A 19,470-nucleotide genomic window follows, 5' to 3' on the forward strand; every position below is an offset into this window, starting at 1 on the left:
TACCAATCCGCACTAGGCATGCGTGGTGGACTACGGCCTAATCCCTCTCAGTAGTAGAGGAGGCCCGTGCTCAGCAGTGGGCAAGTATATAATACAGGGATGATATTATTATTATTATCTAAAGTAGAAAGAAATATAAAAGAGATTACAATATTATAAACACGAAGAAGCTCTAAAGAAAAAATACTTTAGGTACTGGCCGTTCAATCTGTGCTTTACTTTTCTATTTACTTGCCAGAAATGCAAAGAATATTGTCATAAATATTTCACAATCACGTGAAAATAAATCATACAAATTATTTTAAATGATGTTTTAATTTAAAACTTATTTATTTACACAAATCGGCTAATCAATTTTGAACTGACCAGAAGTAAAATTTTGGATGGATTATTTGAATACCCTTGGTATGGGCAAAATCATTATATTTCATAATAATTAAATAATTATGTGCTTATATAGTATCATTAATGTAATCCTCTTTAGAATTAGATTCAACAAACAGAAGATCGCATCGTGTGCGGTCTTGGTACCTATATGAACAATACAAGTCACTAGAAAGGCATCAATTAGATGCCGCTAAGAGATTAAAAGATAAATCTTATCAAGAAAAGATTTTGCGCCAGGAGCTTTTCGAACGAAATGCTAGGAGAAAGCTTTACGATCAATATGGTTCATGTCGTAGTGAACCTGGAAAAAAGAAGACTATGAAAAGCAGTGACACCAAAACAACCTTGAGCGCGAGTGCAGATGATTTCTTTGAAAGCTTCTGTGAACTTCATGAGGATGAAAACGTAACACACATTACTGAAAATGATTCGTCTGATGACTCTTTTAGTCAAGACGACTCTGTTATATTGAAGTCGTTCACTGAAGATTTTAAGAGTATCGAAGACCCAAAAGACGACAATAGTTACGCGGAGAGTGTTAAAAGTGTTATTGAAAATAATATGAAGTCTATGGAAAGTCTCGATAAAACGCTTATGGGAGCAGTTATTGCAAAAGACCTAAATTTACAACTTGAGGAAGCAAAAGAAAATATAGAGTGTATCGAAAAATTCATTGAAATGAGCGACATCGAAAAGGCCTCAGAAAATGAAAGCGGTATGTCCGCAGTGGAGTATAAAAATAAACAGAGTGGTACAGAAAATAAGAAATTTAAACCACAGAACAATGTTATTACGATCTGGTCACGCTTAGTAACGTTTGCTTATCAGATTATAAAAATTAACCACGGTAAGATATATAAATGTTTGCGACTGACTATTAAGCTATAGGTATAGGTACCTACTAAAGCTTTTTTTTCCTGACTTCTTGAGATACTTAAAATAATATTTAAGCTGGGTAAAAGGATTATTTTGATCAGTACTAAATATCCATTGCAACTGTAGTAAAAGGGGTGAAGATTTAATAAATGTTTTATACCGTACTTAATTTTTCAGCTTTTAATTCATTACGACTGGAGTGAAAAATAAGTAATCTGCATTTGCATAACTTGCAGGTAATTGCCACTACGACTATAGCTCTCAATTTTTAACGGCAGTGCTAGCTTGTGATGTGCTGCGCAGGGGCATCAGTAGAATGTGTATGTACAAAAATAATATTAGAGACAATATTATATTGGTTCTCATGACTTTAAACTTTTTCAAATGTAGGCAGGGGATATTTTAAAAGCTTTAAAACGTGCATTTTGATGGAATCGTAAAGATAGTTATACAACCTCTTCGAATTTGCTGTCAAGTCAATTAGGACATTTAAGTGCTATTATATTTTAGTTTATATTGTCACCACAACGAATTTAATTTTAGGTAATATTTTGCAGCCTTACGTTTCACCAATAAAATTTGCTACTGATGATGAATCTGACTCTTCAGTAGGACACTATAAAATCGCAAAACGAAAACAAAAACATTTGAAAAAAAATGGGACATCATTTGGATGCAAGGTGGGATGCTTTTTATTTTCGATAAAACAACTTACTTGGGTCATTGGGCAATGTAATTCTGAGCAGGGATTGAACACTGAAGTAGAATTAGCTTAGTTACTAACATTAAGAATTCTTCCAGATAATTCCAAATCACAAAGGGGAGTTTACTAGAAAACATGGATTAACTAAAAAATATTGCTCCGAAGATTACTGGCGACAAAATTCTAAAAGTTCCGTAGATAGATACAAAAGAAAAAAGAATACCAAGTGGGCTAGTGAACCTTGGCGAAGTGTGCCTCGATTTACCATAAACAAAGACCATAATGAACACTCCTCATGTGATAGTATTTGGCCTGAATTTTCACACGAAAATATTTTGAAGAAAAATCATTCATATGACTGCTCTTGTTGTAAACGATTTAGAAATCCGATGTTAAAAATAGCTCGATACATTGACAGGATGTTAAAAGATTTGGAGGATTGTTATTAAATGCGAAAAATCTGCTAATCATTTTATTATTTGATGATTCCTTATAACACCTAACACGGCTATCCTATCCTAAGTAAGTACTCTATAATCACGATTTGGTTTTCAATTATGTAAGTAACTATGAATGTTATGTTTGTTATGTTGGTTTTGTGTTTAGTATTAGTTTAATGAATGCCAGCTGGCAGTTCACTGAAGGGTAAATAAATAAAAATACAAAATTAACAAATACGTAACACTTTATTGGTCGCCAGTACAACAGCGATCTATAAGTTAGTTACAATATTTTTTATTTTCTACATATTGGAGCTTTACGTTGAAAAATTCATAAGAATGCATCCCCGTCACCTCTGATGTAATATTTCCGTCTGTAATTACACGCCCTTAGAATATGTTCAGGAATATAGTCATAAATAAATATTGACATGACATGGTTATCCACTACCGTAAACTATGAGATATGAAGTTGGTTATTCGAAAAACAGGATAGATACAAAAGATATTCCTGAGATGCTTAAAAATATGAATAATTAACTTGTAACGCGATTAACGAAGAATTTTCGAGTAACGCAGCCATGGGCAGGTCACAGGACAAATGTAGCATCGGGAAATTATATAAAGCAGTCATTAAAAATTGTATCTTTATATGAATAATGAGCCCGTGTGAAATACAGCCGTTTTTAATATACGATCCCAATCTCAAGCTGTTATCCGATTCCGAGAATAAACCAATCAAAATAAGTAATTTGTAACTGTGTCGAAAAGAATGTATTCTGATTGGTCATTTTTTTTAAATAGATCGAAAAGAGCGATTGGGATCTTTTTTGAAAATGGCGATTAAACATGTATAAGGCTACAAGGTTAATGACGAATATTACAGATATAGGTACATAACATAGACAAAACGACAAAAAAAAAAACAAAGTAAACTCATTGAAAACTAACTCTGCAGTACTACACAGTTGGTCCTGCAATACATAGCTGAATGGGAGGCTCATTATTTGTGCATTTATTGCATATGTAATGTAGGATTTTGTGTTTTAAATGTTTATTTTTTTCCAACAATAAACTTCTTTCATTCTTTCTATAGCATGAAATTCTAACAACATACATACAATTCATTTGTTAATACAAATAAAATTGCATACTCAGTACATTTTTAGATCGCTTCTTCCATTATAATGCATTATCCGATGCAGATATACACGAATGTCTAATATCATTCATGATCGCTTTACCGAAATAAAGAATAGGTGTTTCACATCTTATGATTTTTTTTTCTTTTCTTTCAATAATATAATAATGGAATAAGACATAATATTCTCACATCATGCAGTATTTTACGTCGGAATTCGTGGTTGTTGACATAACTTCAGTGCGGCATTAGCATAGGTCGATTCCAAAAAAATTTTGATATCATAATGGTGAGTGCCGAAGTCAGAAATGTAATTTTTTTTACTGTTTAGTAAATGTATGGATAAAAAACATAGCGAACAGGAAATTATATTTACTTTCTCGGTATAGTTTGAATTCAATATAACGTAACGTTGAACTATAGAATCAATGTTTGGTATTTAAAAATGTTATAAATACAGATATAAAAGTGTCAAGAAAAAGTGATCCAATACAACCGATTTTGGTGTTAACAGAAAATCAGGACCATCAATAGAGTATTTATGGTTAAAGTATCTATCTCAGTGGCGAAGCGTCTATACAAGCCGATTCCTACCGGGTTACCTTTTGTAAATTAATTAAAAATAATAAAAGAAAAACATAACAATATAACTAGAATAAAAATAGTATATTCAAACAAGTCATCTTATATTTATTAAATATGAATACTTCAATGATATCTGTCGATCATATCAATTCGTTAAATCGTAACTCGCGCGCAATGTTCGCGCCTTATAGTGTTCGAAGTGAACCCGGCCGCGAAAAGCTTCCCTCGCGATATTGTTGTCTCTTTCACACGCAGCGCGGTGTCTCTGTCTAATGTTTTGGAAGTGGCGTAAAAATACAAGTGTGCGTGCGTGTCTGTGTACTTCAGGGTAACCCGAGAATTTGCGGCTTCATGTTGAGCTATTGGCGCGAAATATTTTTAATAATTTAGAATGTATAATTAGTGTTTGTGCGTTATTAATTCTTGTTGGACTTTTTTAGGTACCTATGTTCCAAATAAATGATTATTTTGTAAATTTAGAGACTAGACATCATATTTATGTTAGAAGGAAATTATTAAGTATTATAATATTTTACTGATTTTAATTTATTGTGATCAGCGTATTATATTATGTTAACTGTAGAAAAAAATATTTCGTCGGGTTCCCTTTTGAAAATTTTCACCCTTCGCCACTGATCTATCTCGTGTGAATACCAAGCATCTACGCCTTTGGCAATATGTCATCATACTATATCCACATTTTGGTCTGAATGTTGGCGGAGTTCCTTTTAAAGTTGCGTAGATGCGTTTGAAAAGAACACATGTTTCTGTTTGTGATATTAACATGTAAGTGTAACAAAGCAATTGAATGTAAACAATAACTATGTAACACAATTTTCAAACTAACTTGGCAAATCTTTAACAATGTGTACAATTTTACTAACTACAAAACAGGTCTGTAATGGAGGTTTTATTCGTAAAATAATATTTTTATTCACATAATAGATTTCAAAATCAACGTTCCATTTTGAGGCTAAGGGGTTATGATATATTTGTGCAAAAACTTTTATCGAATATCAATATTATATAAGAACACTTTAATAATAAAATTAGGCATTTTTCAAGAGAACTTGCTTGCAGCATAAACAAATTAAGCTGATATTTAAAGCCATATTTATAAATAAATATAATTAATATAAAAATAAATTTGAAGTAAAAGTTAAAATTAAACATACATATAACATATTCTGATATATTGGGTTAAATATTTGGTTAAGATGTTAGCAAGTTCTGTTGTAAAACACTTTAAATATTCCGTTGCAACAATTAATTTCAATCATTCACTTTTACACTCTAATATACAAGTACTGGATTATCTATATGAACAATCTTTAAGTATCCACGTAATACTATAAATAATTGTAAACAGTTGACGGATTTGTAGGCTGATGTACGATAAATCATATTCTTTGTTGTCAGAAACACGAAAACTGATAAAGCAAGAACAATTTATATAATAAAAATTGAATTCACTGGTTGTATTAACTGGAAGCTTGGTCTTATATTAGTGTAAATGTGAACTTCTTCAATACACTCATAGTTGAACGTGGCATATTTTATCTACATTATATAATTGTACCTATATGTATATGACGTTTTATATAAAAATGCAAATAACTTTCACCGGTATATTCAGAATTCAAGGCATTCTTTAATTAGAAGTTTTGATGTAATATGTTGTTGCATGATATGTGTATTTTAATAATTATAATAACACACATGTATGCCTTTGACCCCAAAGAGGATTACAGAGGCCAGTAGTTCACACACTTTTCACCATCCGTATTACGTCCCATGATGTGGTAGGTGGCGTCTATCGCCTATATGAGGCATAAATTGTTGTTGCTGATACTGAGAGAAAAATCAATATCAATTTAACCGCCTCGGGTATCAAACCCGAGGCTACAGCACGACGGTCGTACTACGACACAATCATTAAGATAATATTTTTTATATGTATTTTTTGAAAATATAAAAGTGTTGTTTTTGGAGCAATACGCAACTCTTTATTATTTATGGGTAATTTGCATATTTCCCACGGAACGTGAGACATGGTTGAATGCGATGGGGCAATGTTTACTATGGACGGAGAAGTTTAGGTAATTGGGCAGCTAATGTCATCAGTTTTAATTATAATAGGCTTGATATTGCTAAGCGTTTCTGTTGAACCATTACTTATGATTTTAGTTTAGTTTGAAAAAATAAATAAATAAATAATAGCTGGTTATATTGAACCGAGCTAAATAATTATCACACCTATACTAGGATTTTACCCGCAAGGAAAAACATGAAATATAAAATGTATGTAACGTAATCAAGGGCACCTATTATTCAGCGAATATAGGAAATATTAACCAATGGGATAGCATACACGTTGAAAAATGTGCAGTTAATGTTTTTTTATTCTATATAGTGGACGAGAACCGTTAGGGAGCATGCATTCTAGTGAACGCACCGCTCGCGAGTAGTTGGTGAAACATGCGGCACCTTTAATTAATGGCTCATGCTACCCGCGCCGTATGTGTATCAAAAGCTTAATGCCAATGCCAAACATGCACATTGGTCCAATTTGAATGCACCCTTATTTAAAGAAAATATCATTATATAATATAATAATAAAACAACGTTGTAGAAGCGACTTTACGAGTTAGTTTCAATGATATTAGCAATACAGAGTAAATATAGTATTAATAAGTTGGATGACAAGGTTATTTTCATAGATATCGTTATTGTTAGGCTCACAACGCGTAAATAAATGTAGGTGACAATAAATATTAAGTAGCAATGCATGCATTTGAAATATCCGTTTTCCTGATTACATTTCTATTGAGAAAATTTAAATTTTCAGGGTATATACACGCTGTTTCCGAATAAAGGTTGAGCAACGGTAGAAACATCCGAAACACTATTTTTAAACACTTACACACTCATACGAAGCTTATATCCCCGAGGGGGTAGGCAGAGGTGCAACAGGTTCACCAACTTCCCACCGTGTGTATTCCATCCAATGATGTTATAGGGGCAGATCCTATCAGCACATCGGGCACAAATTCAATACTCCGATATTACCTCATATACAGTAAAAAAAAAACAGTATCACTGCCAAGCCCAGATATCCTACCCGAGACTTCAGCACTGCAGTTGCGCGCAACATACAACTACACCACCGAGGTTATAATTTTTAAACAATCTATTGTAATACGATACAGATAGTTCCACCCCCAGACTTGACATTATCTTCTACGCCATATTATAGTCAGGACACCGAACTGACACAATGGTAATTACAAGATTTATAGAGTAATCTTGAATTTTATCTGGTGATGAAAAAAATTACTGATACTTCTTATAACTACCGTTGTCTTACAATTCATAGTATACTGCACAGATCATTTGCTAACTAAATTGTAACATTTAATAGAATAAAACGGATCTCAATTTTATATTCTCAATATACCGGGAAGAACATTGTGCTACAAATTGAACTAATATACCAAAGCGCTAGTTGTCGGGCGGGTTGTCGAAGTAGTCGATTTTGGCGTCCGATGTCGGTTGCGGTTGCGGCTTGGGCTGGCTGCGCGCCGCCCACGCGTTCGTCGACGTCAGCGTCGCCCAGCCACTTCCACTTGATGATCTATTGAAAATTATTTGTATGAATATATAAAACTAAACACTACTATACTTTGAATTGGGTTTTGTTACCGGTTCTGGTTTTGTAATGAATGGTGTTTATTATGAACAAATAATGCGTTCACTACTACAGTGAGAGCTAAGTTTGTCGCAGCATGGAGTGGACATTGTTATTGTGTATTGTGTAGGGCGCGCGCAGCACGGGCGGCGGCACGCGGCGCTTGCCCGCCTCGCGCGCCAGCACCTCCAGCACGGAGTGGACATGGTTAGTGTGTAGTGTGCAGTGTGCAGTGTGTACTGACTTGTTGGCGGCGGAGTGCGCGGGCCCGGCGGCGGGCGCGGGCGGCGGCGCGGGCGCGCGCAGCACGGGCGGCGGCACGCGGCGCTTGCCCGCCTCGCGCGCCAGCACCTCCAGCACGGAGTGGACATGGTTAGTGTGTAGTGTGCAGTGTGCAGTGTGTACTGACTTGTTGGCGGCGGAGTGCGCGGGCCCGGCGGCGGGCGCGGGCGGCGGCGCGGGCGCGCGCAGCACGGGCGGCGGCACGCGGCGCTTGCCCGCCTCGCGCGCCAGCACCTCCAGCACGGAGTGGACATGGTTAGTGGTTAGTGTGTAGTGTGCAGTGTGCAGTGTGTACTGACTTGTTGGCGGCGGAGTGCGCGGGCCCGGCGGCGGGCGCGGGCGGCGGCGCGGGCGCGCGCAGCACGGGCGGCGGCACGCGGCGCTTGCCCGCCTCGCGCGCCAGCACCTCCAGCACGGAGTGGACATGGTTAGTGGTTAGTGTGTAGTGTGCAGTGTGCAGTGTGTACTGACTTGTTGGCGGCGGAGTGCGCGGGCGGCGGCGCGGGCGCGCGCAGCACGGGCGGCGGCACGCGGCGCTTGCCCGCCTCGCGCGCCAGCACCTCCAGCACGGAGTGGACATGGTTAGTGGTTAGTGTGTAGTGTGCAGTGTGCAGTGTGTACTGACTTGTTGGCGGCGGAGTGCGCGGGCCCGGCGGCGGGCGCGGGCGGCGGCGCGGGCGCGCGCAGCACGGGCGGCGGCACGCGGCGCTTGCCCGCCTCGCGCGCCAGCACCTCCAGCACGGAGTGGACATGGTTAGTGTGTAGTGTGCAGTGTACGGTGTGTACTGACTTGTTGGCGGCGGAGTGCGCGGGCCCGGCGGCGGGCGCGGGCGGCGGCGCGGGCGCGCGCAGCACGGGCGGCGGCACGCGGCGCTTGCCCGCCTCGCGCGCCAGCACCTCCAGCACGGAGTGGACATGGTTAGTGGTTAGTGTGTAGTGTGCAGTGTGCAGTGTGTACTGACTTGTTGGCGGCGGAGTGCGCGGGCCCGGCGGCGGGCGCGGGCGGCGGCGCGGGCGCGCGCAGCACGGGCGGCGGCACGCGGCGCTTGCCCGCCTCGCGCGCCAGCACCTCCAGCACGGAGTGGACATGGTTAGTGGTTAGTGTGTAGTGTGCAGTGTGCAGTGTGTACTGACTTGTTGGCGGCGGAGTGCGCGGGCCCGGCGGCGGGCGCGGGCGGCGGCGCGGGCGCGCGCAGCACGGGCGGCGGCACGCGGCGCTTGCCCGCCTCGCGCGCCAGCACCTCCAGCACGGAGTGGACATGGTTAGTGTGTAGTGTGCAGTGTACGGTGTGTACTGACTTGTTGGCGGCGGAGTGCGCGGGCCCGGCGGCGGGCGCGGGCGGCGGCGCGGGCGCGCGCAGCACGGGCGGCGGCACGCGGCGCTTGCCCGCCTCGCGCGCCAGCACCTCCAGCACGGAGTGGACATGGTTAGTGGTTAGTGTGTAGTGTGCAGTGTGCAGTGTGTACTGACTTGTTGGCGGCGGAGTGCGCGGGCCCGGCGGCGGGCGCGGGCGGCGGCGCGGGCGCGCGCAGCACGGGCGGCGGCACGCGGCGCTTGCCCGCCTCGCGCGCCAGCACCTCCAGCACGGAGTGGACATGGTTAGTGGTTAGTGTGTAGTGTGCAGTGTGCAGTGTGTACTGACTTGTTGGCGGCGGAGTGCGCGGGCCCGGCGGCGGGCGCGGGCGGCGGCGCGGGCGCGCGCAGCACGGGCGGCGGCACGCGGCGCTTGCCCGCCTCGCGCGCCAGCACCTCCAGCACGGAGTGGACATGGTTAGTGGTTAGTGTGTAGTGTGCAGTGTGCAGTGTGTACTGACTTGTTGGCGGCGGAGTGCGCGGGCCCGGCGGCGGGCCCGGGCGGCGGCGCGGGCGCGCGCAGCACGGGCGGCGGCACGCGGCGCTTGCCCGCCTCGCGCGCCAGCACCTCCAGCACGGAGTGGACATGGTTAGTGGTTAGTGTGTAGTGTGCAGTGTGCAGTGTGTACTGACTTGTTGGCGGCGGAGTGCGCGGGCCCGGCGGCGGGCGCGGGCGGCGGCGCGGGCGCGCGCAGCACGGGCGGCGGCACGCGGCGCTTGCCCGCCTCGCGCGCCAGCACCTCCAGCACGGAGTGGACATGGTTAGTGGTTAGTGTGTAGTGTGCAGTGTGCAGTGTGTACTGACTTGTTGGCGGCGGAGTGCGCGGGCCCGGCGGCGGGCGCGGGCGGCGGCGCGGGCGCGCGCAGCACGGGCGGCGGCACGCGGCGCTTGCCCGCCTCGCGCGCCAGCACCTCCAGCACGCTCATCGCCGGCAGCCACGACTGCGCACACGCACATGATTTTGTACACTCACGCACATTAGTAGCTAAACTAATTCAAAACTTCAAATAGCACAATATTATACACTTTTCTGGGCTTACCTATTGGCAACAACACATAAGTGTATAATAAACTAAATATCACATTTTTTATCTAAATTTGGTTCAAAGAGTGAGAGATTTAGTTTACTTCACAAACAAACAATGAAAAAAAAAATCAATGAAAATTAACGTCAATAAGCGATTTGAAGTTAAGAATTTAGTTAGCTATTTTTGTGTATAATCTTATGGTTAAAAATCATAAAAGATGTTGAACGGTCCCGAAAGTAAACGAAGAAAATTAATGTTAATAGCCGTTTTCAACAAACGACCAATTGCTTTTATTAATCCCTTGCGAAAATGGTCCCATTAGAGCAAAGTTTTTTTGACATGTTTACAAATAGTTTTTTTAGATTGGTTTATTGTCGGGATCGGGTCTCAGATTAAGATTGGAATAATTTATTGGAAACTGCAGTTACGATAAAAAATATAAACGACGTTCATCGACCGCGAAAGCAAACAAAAAATATTATTATATTAATGCTGTTACTCCAGTGGACATCATAAATTACGGTATAGAAAATGCATCGGTATGTCGGTACTTTCACTGTTTATCTACACAATTGGTCAATTACTGTTAATTTTCTTAACATGACGTCCAACACTAAAATAATTGTCAACGCCGGACATATTTTCGCCTTTTTAAGCATCTATATTAAACATAGTCCGAATATCTAAATTCAACACACAAAACAAAACATTTAAAACAAATACAATGATAAATGAGTATATAAAAAATGCACGCACGCTGACCTTCTCCCTGTCCGCCGTAGCCACGACGTTCCGGTTGGGCTCGGCGTCGTACGCAACACTCTCGCAGCCGAAGTGCTCGCACATTTCGTGGATGAACTGACGCTTTTGCCAGTTCATTGACGGGAACGAGTGCGAACGTGTCTTTTGTTTCGACTGATAAAATAAAATAAAACTATTATTAACTCTATTTATATGTATACGTATGTGAAGAGTTTATTATCACGGGCTCGCACATTTACTTGTGCGCACGTGTACGTTGATGAGCGTCGTCATCTTCCTGGGCGTGTGCAATAGTAGTTACATAGCAGTGGTAGTGTTACCTTCTTGGCGAGCTGCACGAGCTCGGTGAGCTTGTCGTGCACGTGCAGCGCGAAGGCGGGCTCGCGCTGTGCGGTGGCGCGCACGTGCTCGCTGTAGCGCGGCGCCAGCTTGCTCGACACGTCGGGGTTGCGCAGCTGCAGCGCCAGCGCCAGTCGGCGGGCACGTGCTTCCGCGCGGCATTCCTCTTCACACTCTAACCTGTTAATTAGACATTTATTATGGCTAACTAATTCGGAAAGTACGAGTATTAACTGTGTGCCTTGGTACCGTGGTCGTCAGAGCACAGAACTACACAAGTGCCATCAAGAACACTTACGTTTTAAGCACGTTCGTTGGCCGTTGGACATCGGCTAGGTCGACGGAGCCGCCGTCCTGCATCTTGGTGGCAGCGAGGGCGCTCACCATTCTAAAATACGAAAATAAGTAATGTAGAATTTTTATGACCAATATCACAGAGCCCTTTATAGAAATAAGTGTGGTGTGTCCGATACAATCTTACGAGTGGTGTTTGTACGAGTGCGTAAGTATGTGTGTGTACCTGTCATAGTCGCGCGCGTTGTCACAGCAGGCGCGTTCGGCGCTGCGGCGTCCGCACAGACACGTGGCGCGCACGGGGCGGCGGCACGGCGCGGCGCTGGGGCACGCCGCCGCCGTGCTGCCCTCCGCCGCGCCCGAGTGGCACGGCGCCGCGCACGGGTGTCCGCATCCGGGACGTTTTTCCGTGCACGGCTGCGTGCATCTGGACATCACAATACAATACAACTCCTTATTGCATATGCATAAAAAGGGATATGAAAGGTAAACATACTAAACCAAATTCAGACGAAATGACGAACTAAATATCTAACAATGACAAAATTATTTTCGAACTGTCTCATTTTACTTACTTTCCAGTATCACAAAGACCCTTGTGGCAAGTTTTGATACAATTGTGCTTGCCGCAAGGGAGTGGCTTTCCGCAAGGCAAACCACATGAAAACTCTTCTTGTGAACAGGGAATTGTTTTACGTTCCTGAAAAAAAAAATACATATACTCAGGAAAATCTAGGTGATATGTTTGAAATCAACCAAATGAATAATTTAGATCTAATAGATACTACATGATAGAAAACGTGACATGGTTACCTCGTGATTACCATGACAGCGTTTGGTAGTGAGCACGACGCAGGGCGGACAGTCGCCGGAGTGGCAGGAGTGGTGCGGCGGGTGCTCGCAGGCGCGCGGCCGGCGGCACGGCGCCGAGCACGGCGGCGGGCGAGCGCCGCAGCGCACCGGCGGCAGCAGCACCTCCGCGCCGCACTCGCAGTGCAGCTCGTCGAAACTCAGGCGCGGGCAGGGCGCGCAGCGACCCGTGTGGCAGAACTCCTCGCAGCGGTGCAGCTGGCACGACAGCAGCCGCCCGCATACCACGCCGCAGCGATGCGTCGATGACGCACAGCATACCGAACGACACTTGTGACGGCCGCACGATAGTTTCTGTAAATATAACAATTGCTTTATGATACTTGTATTGACCACTTATTGTGTGCTTATACCAAGTACTCTATTGTCAATTGTATAAGTACCTCTCTTTGTAATTTATTTAAATAGAACTAACAAATCATTTGTCATACAATAATGCGCGAGATTTTGTTTTACAGGGTAGGTAAATGTTACCTTGTTGCATTTTTTCTGGCACAGCACATTGTTCAACATTTCAGGAAGTTCAGCGCAAGGCACCTCGCGGCTCGAGTGACCACATCGACATTGCAAAAGTGTCTTATCAGGACACACAGGGCATGGACCTATAAATTTCAAAACACAAAGTAGTGATGGTTACATAACCTAGGTTAACACAACTGATGATATGTTAAAAATTTTATGTTGCTAATTTATATATCATTTTACCTTCGTGACAATTTAGCTTGCAGAAGTGTTTATCGCCGGCCGGGCCGCACGGTAACGGTTTGGCGCAGATATTCCCGCACAGCGGGATGGGGTCTGTGCAAGATTTTCGTTTTTCCCTTTCAACCCTGTTTAATAAAAACAATACATAAAGTGAGTGTTTGTTTATGAAAGTGCAATCAGTGTTTGGTATGAAGATGCTTACTTGGTCTTGCCGCAGGGGCACGTGAGCACGCTGTCGGGCAGTAGTGCGCAGGGGCGGCAGGGCGGCGGGTGGCAGGGCGCGCGGCACACGTGCGCGCCGCACGCCAGCACGCGCGCGCACTCCGCGCCGCACGACCACGCCGCGCGCCCGCTCGACTCCGCCGTGCACGCCACCGTGCGCGCACGAGCCGCCGGGCAGTAACACACTACACAACATACCTCACGCTCTATATTGTGTTTATAACAATACATTCACTGATAGTGGGCTTGTTGGCAAGAAGGTTTTATCAACTATCACTTTAGATAGATAATTACACCCTTTACTTATTGTAAATATTTGTCAGTATTTAAATGAATTTGTTGTTGCCATAGTTATTGTTTTCAGAATAAAAGTTATTATATTTAAATAAGGATGATTTCATCATTTTAGTCAATATTTATTTTAGAATTTTTTATATGTGTATTTTAAAAAAATAAATAAATTAAATAAAGCATCAGTTAAGGAATAATGTTTAGTTATATTGATATAACATATGAATTGCTGTTATACAAATTTACTTTAAACCATTTTTTCTATAATTAGAGTTTTTGTTGGCAACAGTTGATTTTAAATTAGGAACACAGATGACAATACATACCTTGTGTGACCATCTCATCGCAAGTGTCGCAAGGCCCTTCGTGGCACTCCTTTGCACACTTGTGTACATTGCATTCTAAAGTGCGTTGGCAGACACGTCCACACACTTGAGGAAGCTTGCTGCTACACAGAATCGATCGAGTTTCTGCGCCACAGCCGCATTGTCTATGCAAACATACAATCATCCAAATGGAGCTTGGTTTCTATATCTCAAAACCTACCCCCAAACTAGGGCAGAATTCATTTGTAGAACCAAGAGATAACCTATTCATCATCAAATTACTACAACTAATATAGATATTGAACAAATCAAATTTTTTTAAAATTCATGAATCACCAAAAAGGTCAAGTGAAAGTTATAGAATCTGAAAGGTAATAAAATGTTCAGATAAAGTTGCAAAGGTGTCATACAAATTGTTTTAACCTATTAAAATAAGGCAATTAACCACACTACAAACCCTTAGCACAAGTTAATAGCAGATGGAGTATCTCACTTGTTAACAGTAGCTTGGCATGGCGGACATGGTCCCGGATGGCAGAGCAATGTGCAAGGATGCGGGCAACTGCGTGGCCGCTTGCACGCCTTGCCGCAAGTGTGCGCGCCGGTCGAGCCGCGCTGGTACTCTGGTGATCGCATCGCGCCGCACATGCATCGATAATCCGAGGGAATATCTTCGTTTGGGTTCTGACACGCAGGACAACGCCATTTACCCTCTGTAAACCGAACCATTTTTAAACTTATTTTTATATTTGTTTATAGAACACATTAGGAAATAGGGTACAAAAGTCTTGTTATTTTGTAAACAATATAATGTATGGGTGATACAGCAATAGTAAAATTATAATCTTATATATACTTACCCACAGTACTGCTTTGTGCCCATTTCCTTATGCACTTGAGATGCAGTACATGGTAACAATTTCCACATGACCACACAGGGTCTATTTGTTTAACACGCTCACAGCACACCAGACATTCTAATGTGCCCTTGTCTAGTTGTTCTGTCAAGCGTTCCCGCTGGGTCATCTCTTTTTGTGCTACAACTAAAAATAAAAATATACTAATTTTAACAAAAAAAAAAAAATGGTAACTAGGTTTAATTGTCTCCACTAATAAAGAAAGCATGATTTCATATCACAGCTATAAAGTATTTAGCTTTAAAAAGGACTATTATGTAATCTATAACTTCACATATAAATACCAACCTTGGTCTGAATTCTTATTTCTAAATCTAATAGGACTGGAAGCATTTTCTGATTTGACCCTGTCTAGTTTATCATCCCTCTGATGAAGGTAGCTATTTGCATACAATTCATCATCAGGGTTACTTCGGTCTACCCCCCTGAGTCGTTGTGATCCTGCCCAATTCTTTTGCCTACCGGAACCTTCATTCCTGGTGTTCCTTACATCCTGGCTATCCTTGGGTACTGAACTATTATAGAATGTGCGTACATCAGAATCTTTCACTCTTGATCTGTTGTTTATTTTAGATTGCCCTCTTTTATCATTACGGTTTGAATTATATGACCTATCATTATCAGTATTCTGATAATTAGATTCTTGATTGTGACTACTTGGCTCATAGTTTCGAGGGTTGTCATGACGGTTGCTGGAGTCATTTTTTCTGCTCTTAGACTCATTATGCCTATAGCTCTCATGAGATAATTCGTTATTCTTATTGTCACTATAATTTGTCTCTCTGTTCCGACTGCTACTTTCATAGTTTCTATTGTTTCTGTGTGACCTATTACTTGCATCTTTGCCATTTGTATCACCATTTTTATGAGAACTTTGTGGTCTTTCTCTCCAGTTGGTTTCTGATGAGGTGCTTGGAGTATTAACAGTTTCATGAACACCATTACAAGAGCTGGGAGTCTCACATACTTTTTGACTGTTTGAGGGTGTTTTTAACATACTTTTTGGCACAAATTCAGTTGCTGTAGGTGTAAGGTTGGATTTAAGTATCAAATCATTTGAGTATGTAGGATTCACATTGTACTGCCTTTGGCCATGGTAAGATTCTGCACTGTTAGGCATTGTGGTAGAACTTGTACTGTAGTTGTAATTTTCTCGTTGAGGCTCCTGGGATGTGGAGGGCACGTTTTGATAGTTGTACTGAGCTGGGGCGTAATTTTCGTAAGGAACATTAGGAAAGTGTTGCACATTATTAGGCACAGTATTGTTGGTCTGCATTTGCGATAAAAAATCATTGAAACTAACATACTGTCCACTAGGGTCTTGCCTATTGGGGTAATAAGGTTGATTAACATATTGACCATTCAAGTCACCGTTCCAGGCGTTACCAGCTTGATATTGGCCGTTGTAAGCGTATGTGGTATTCCACTGTGACATTATATTACTTGTAGAAAAAAAATATTGTGAAATTATGATGAGAAAGTGGGTATGACAGCACTAAAGATTTGTACAATTATTACGGTGTTTTTTAAAGTCTAAATTAAGATGACCGCAGGCCGAGGCCTGGGGCCTGCGGAGAGTTGATATATCAAGCCTGAAACAAGTGAGAATGGATAATTCATTATGAAATAGTCCATCGGACAACATGTGCCACTTTCTATTGAATATGTTCCAATAGCTTACCAGTTATTTGGTTTCTTCAAGCACTAGTTATATTTTCACAAACTATAAAACAAAACGGTCAAAAACAACTAAAATAATTAATTTATTAAATTAAAAAATCCCAACAAGTTACTGAATGACAAGAATGATGATTCGCTGCGACTAGGAGGGGAGGGGGTGGTCGACGTTGACACTTTGCTTTGACAGTGGTATTCCGTTTAATATTCAACTGCGACGTGAATATAGTTAAAAATGGGAATATTATCTATAAACTACTTTAAATGGTTGTTATTTAAGAGATTAGCAAAATATCTCTAAAAATAAGATAAAACACAAAGGTAGTAAATAAATAATCTTTTATCTACTGAAATAATTATCTATGGACGAGTTCATTACAAAGTTCGCAAGAATATTTTAATCTGTCTTTGGCATTTTTATTTCATGCAATACATTATTGAATACATTTCATTTATTGTTCTGAGGAGCAATGCACCAAAATGTAGAGGGAGCTTAGTCGCACAGGCGCGAAAATTCAATTTGTCAAAAAGCACTTGTTTACCTATTTTTTATCAATATTTAAGCTATTGTTTAATTAGAACGCCTCTAATCGAGAAAAAAAATCGTCCTCTTACACAGAATAGGCCCTGACCTTACCTACCTAAAGTTAGTACAAATTATGGAAAATATTTATTTATACATAATAATACCTGATTAATTAGTGGTTGTATGTATTCGCTTTAATTTTTATCCTCAGCTGTGAACGTCTCAATATTTAAGGTAGATAGTATTTGTAATGTATATTGTATTATTGATTTGCTGGAGAAAACATAAATAAGTAAGTATTACTTACTAGCTCACTTCGGACGCCCAAACTGTTTCTATGATTCAGTAACTTAGGAAAATAATATCATATAAGTATATTATATGTATATATTTTTCCATGGTTGCATTTATTTAAAAAAAATCATTAAGTATGTTAATAAAATTATTCTTTAACATTTCCGGTAATCCCAATATTGTCGTTCAGTGCAAAAAATTGCTACTTTCAATTATTTATTCATTTATTCCCCCATCCAAGCTACTGTCGTTATTTATTAATAAATAGGCAAATACACAGGTGTTGTTTATTGTATATTCATAAAATTTATTTATAAGTGAGAGTTGCCGTCTACAAATATAGGTAATTATGTTTATACTTCCAATGTTCTTTAAGGCTTCGAAAATCCCATCAAATTCGGTCCAGCCGTCTTTGACGATTGTCCTGGACAATCAATAATAATAATATCAGCCCTGTATAATATACTTGCCCACTGCTGAGCACGGGCCTCCTCTACTACAGAGAGGGATTAGGCCTTAGTCCACCACGCTGGCCTAGTGCGGATTGGTAGACTTCACACACCTTCATAATTCCTATAGAGAACTTCTCAGATGTGCAGGTTTCCTCACGATGTTTTCCTTCACCGTTAAAGCGAACGATAAATTCACAAAGAATACACACATGATTTTAGAAAAGTCAGAGGTGTGTGCCCTTGGGTTTTGAACCTGCGGACATTCGTCTTCGCAGTCCGTTCCACACCCAACTAGGCTATCGCCGCTTCAACCTGGACAATCAAACATAGATAAAATTGTATATAAGTTTATTTAGGAACTCATGTTTGTTTCGGTTTCATAGCGTTCAGTCATTAACCGAACACTTACACCAAAAAGTATTGATTGTTCAAAACTATACTCAGTTGTTTTAGACGTTGTTATAGTGACAAGTTTTTTTTTTAATAAATATGTAATAAGTACTTATCAATAAAAAAATATATTTTACAAGGATATTTTATCCGATTTTTTTTATATAATAACGCCGCGATGGGCCATTTTTTTACAAACTAATTTTACTATTTACAAATAACATTGCACGTAGATATTGTATGGTTAATGGTGTTTCGTGATAATGAATACCTACCACTTTTCATGTCGATTACTAACGTCGTATGATTGACTTAAATAAAATTATGTGGATATGGTACATATTACATAATTTTATTTATAGATTAATATTATTTTTGTACTAGCTTCCGCCCGCAGCTTCGCCCGCGTGGATTTCGGACTTCAAAAATGGAGCCGGTCGCGAACGTTCGAGAATGTTCGTTTTACGAAGCTACTCGCTAGGTGATTCGCTAGCCTCTAGGTGCCAAGCAAGCCGCCTGCCTGTGCGTTCGCGACCTTATATATATACAAAAATAATCCTTGTAGCATGATTCAGTATTCACGCGTGATGGCTTATTATTAGCGTATTTCATGTATAACTTTGGTGTTTCTGTACCGATTTCTATGATTATTTTTATGGAATATTTAATAATGTTAACTTTTTTAATTAGGGATGACTGAGAGTGTTATATACGTAAGAGTAGACAAATATAATGAGAAAGCTTCGAACTGCTAAGTTATCGGGAGTTACACGTGTTATTGTGAGTCAACCATAAACGATAGACATATGCTGTCGTGGGATATTTTTTATATAATTTTAAGGGGAACATTTCCGTCATACATGATTTCTGTGTAGCTTTAACCATTAAGGTTGCACACGCGACGGAAGCTTAAAAAATGG

General features: G+C 41.2%; 2 protein-coding genes across 5 annotated transcripts; one reads left to right on the plus strand and one right to left on the minus strand.

Moving 5' to 3' along the window:
- Nucleotides 1–188: 188 nt before the first annotated feature.
- On the plus strand, nt 189–2,433 carry LOC115443632. Of its 2 annotated transcripts, XM_030169111.2 has the most exons (5): nt 193–405; nt 485–1,234; nt 1,500–1,583; nt 1,821–1,943; nt 2,065–2,433. In XM_030169111.2, exons 1-4 carry the CDS (start codon nt 384–386, stop codon nt 1,850–1,852), a joined length of 888 nt encoding a protein of 295 aa, XP_030024971.1. In that variant the 5' UTR covers nt 193–383; the 3' UTR covers nt 1,853–1,943; nt 2,065–2,433. The 2 variants fall into 2 exon arrangements, with proteins under 2 accessions (XP_037293668.1, XP_030024971.1); XM_037437771.1 differs by lacking the exons at nt 1,500–1,583; nt 2,065–2,433 and adding an exon at nt 1,441–1,499 and having other exon boundaries at nt 189–405; nt 1,821–1,939.
- A 200-nt stretch (nt 2,434–2,633) lies between these two features.
- Nucleotides 2,634–17,067, minus strand: LOC115443676 (protein shuttle craft). Of its 3 annotated transcripts, none has more exons than XM_037437769.1 (16): nt 16,893–17,067; nt 15,500–16,803; nt 15,155–15,337; nt 14,788–15,007; nt 14,295–14,458; nt 13,658–13,862; nt 13,456–13,580; nt 13,225–13,352; nt 12,694–13,044; nt 12,456–12,580; nt 12,107–12,307; nt 11,885–11,974; nt 11,568–11,766; nt 11,248–11,400; nt 10,262–10,398; nt 2,634–7,766 (listed from the first exon to the last, which is right to left on the minus strand). In XM_037437769.1, exons 2-16 carry the CDS (start codon nt 16,644–16,646, stop codon nt 7,634–7,636), a joined length of 3,561 nt encoding a protein of 1,186 aa, XP_037293666.1. In that variant the 5' UTR covers nt 16,647–16,803; nt 16,893–17,067; the 3' UTR covers nt 2,634–7,633. The 3 variants fall into 3 exon arrangements, with proteins under 3 accessions (XP_037293666.1, XP_037293665.1, XP_037293667.1); XM_037437768.1 differs by having other exon boundaries at nt 11,242–11,400; XM_037437770.1 differs by lacking the exon at nt 2,634–7,766 and adding an exon at nt 10,032–10,196 and having other exon boundaries at nt 10,369–10,398; nt 11,242–11,400.
- Nucleotides 17,068–19,470: the final 2,403 nt, after the last annotated feature.

Source organism: Manduca sexta, chromosome 12 (assembly GCF_014839805.1).
Source record: "Manduca sexta isolate Smith_Timp_Sample1 chromosome 12, JHU_Msex_v1.0, whole genome shotgun sequence".
Classification (NCBI taxonomy): Eukaryota; Metazoa; Arthropoda; class Insecta; order Lepidoptera; family Sphingidae; genus Manduca; species Manduca sexta.

Excerpts from the sequence above, each read along its gene's own strand:
- LOC115443632 (XM_030169111.2), top strand. The coding sequence starts at position 384 with ATGGATTATTTGAATACCCTTG. Across the intron at positions 406-484 it reads GGATTATTTGAATACCCTTG|AATTAGATTCAACAAACAGA; the intron begins GTATGGGCAAAA and ends AATCCTCTTTAG. Across the intron at positions 1,584-1,820 it reads CAGGGGCATCAGTAGAATGT|CCTTACGTTTCACCAATAAA; the intron begins GTATGTACAAAA and ends AATATTTTGCAG.
- LOC115443676 (XM_037437768.1), bottom strand. The coding sequence starts at position 16,646 with ATGTCACAGTGGAATACCACATACGCTTACAACGGCCAATATCAAGCT. Across the intron at positions 14,459-14,787 it reads TGCCAAGCTACTGTTAACAA|ACAATGCGGCTGTGGCGCAG; the intron begins GTGAGATACTCC and ends ATGTTTGCATAG. Across the intron at positions 13,863-14,294 it reads CGATGAGATGGTCACACAAG|TGTGTTACTGCCCGGCGGCT; the intron begins GTATGTATTGTC and ends TATGTTGTGTAG.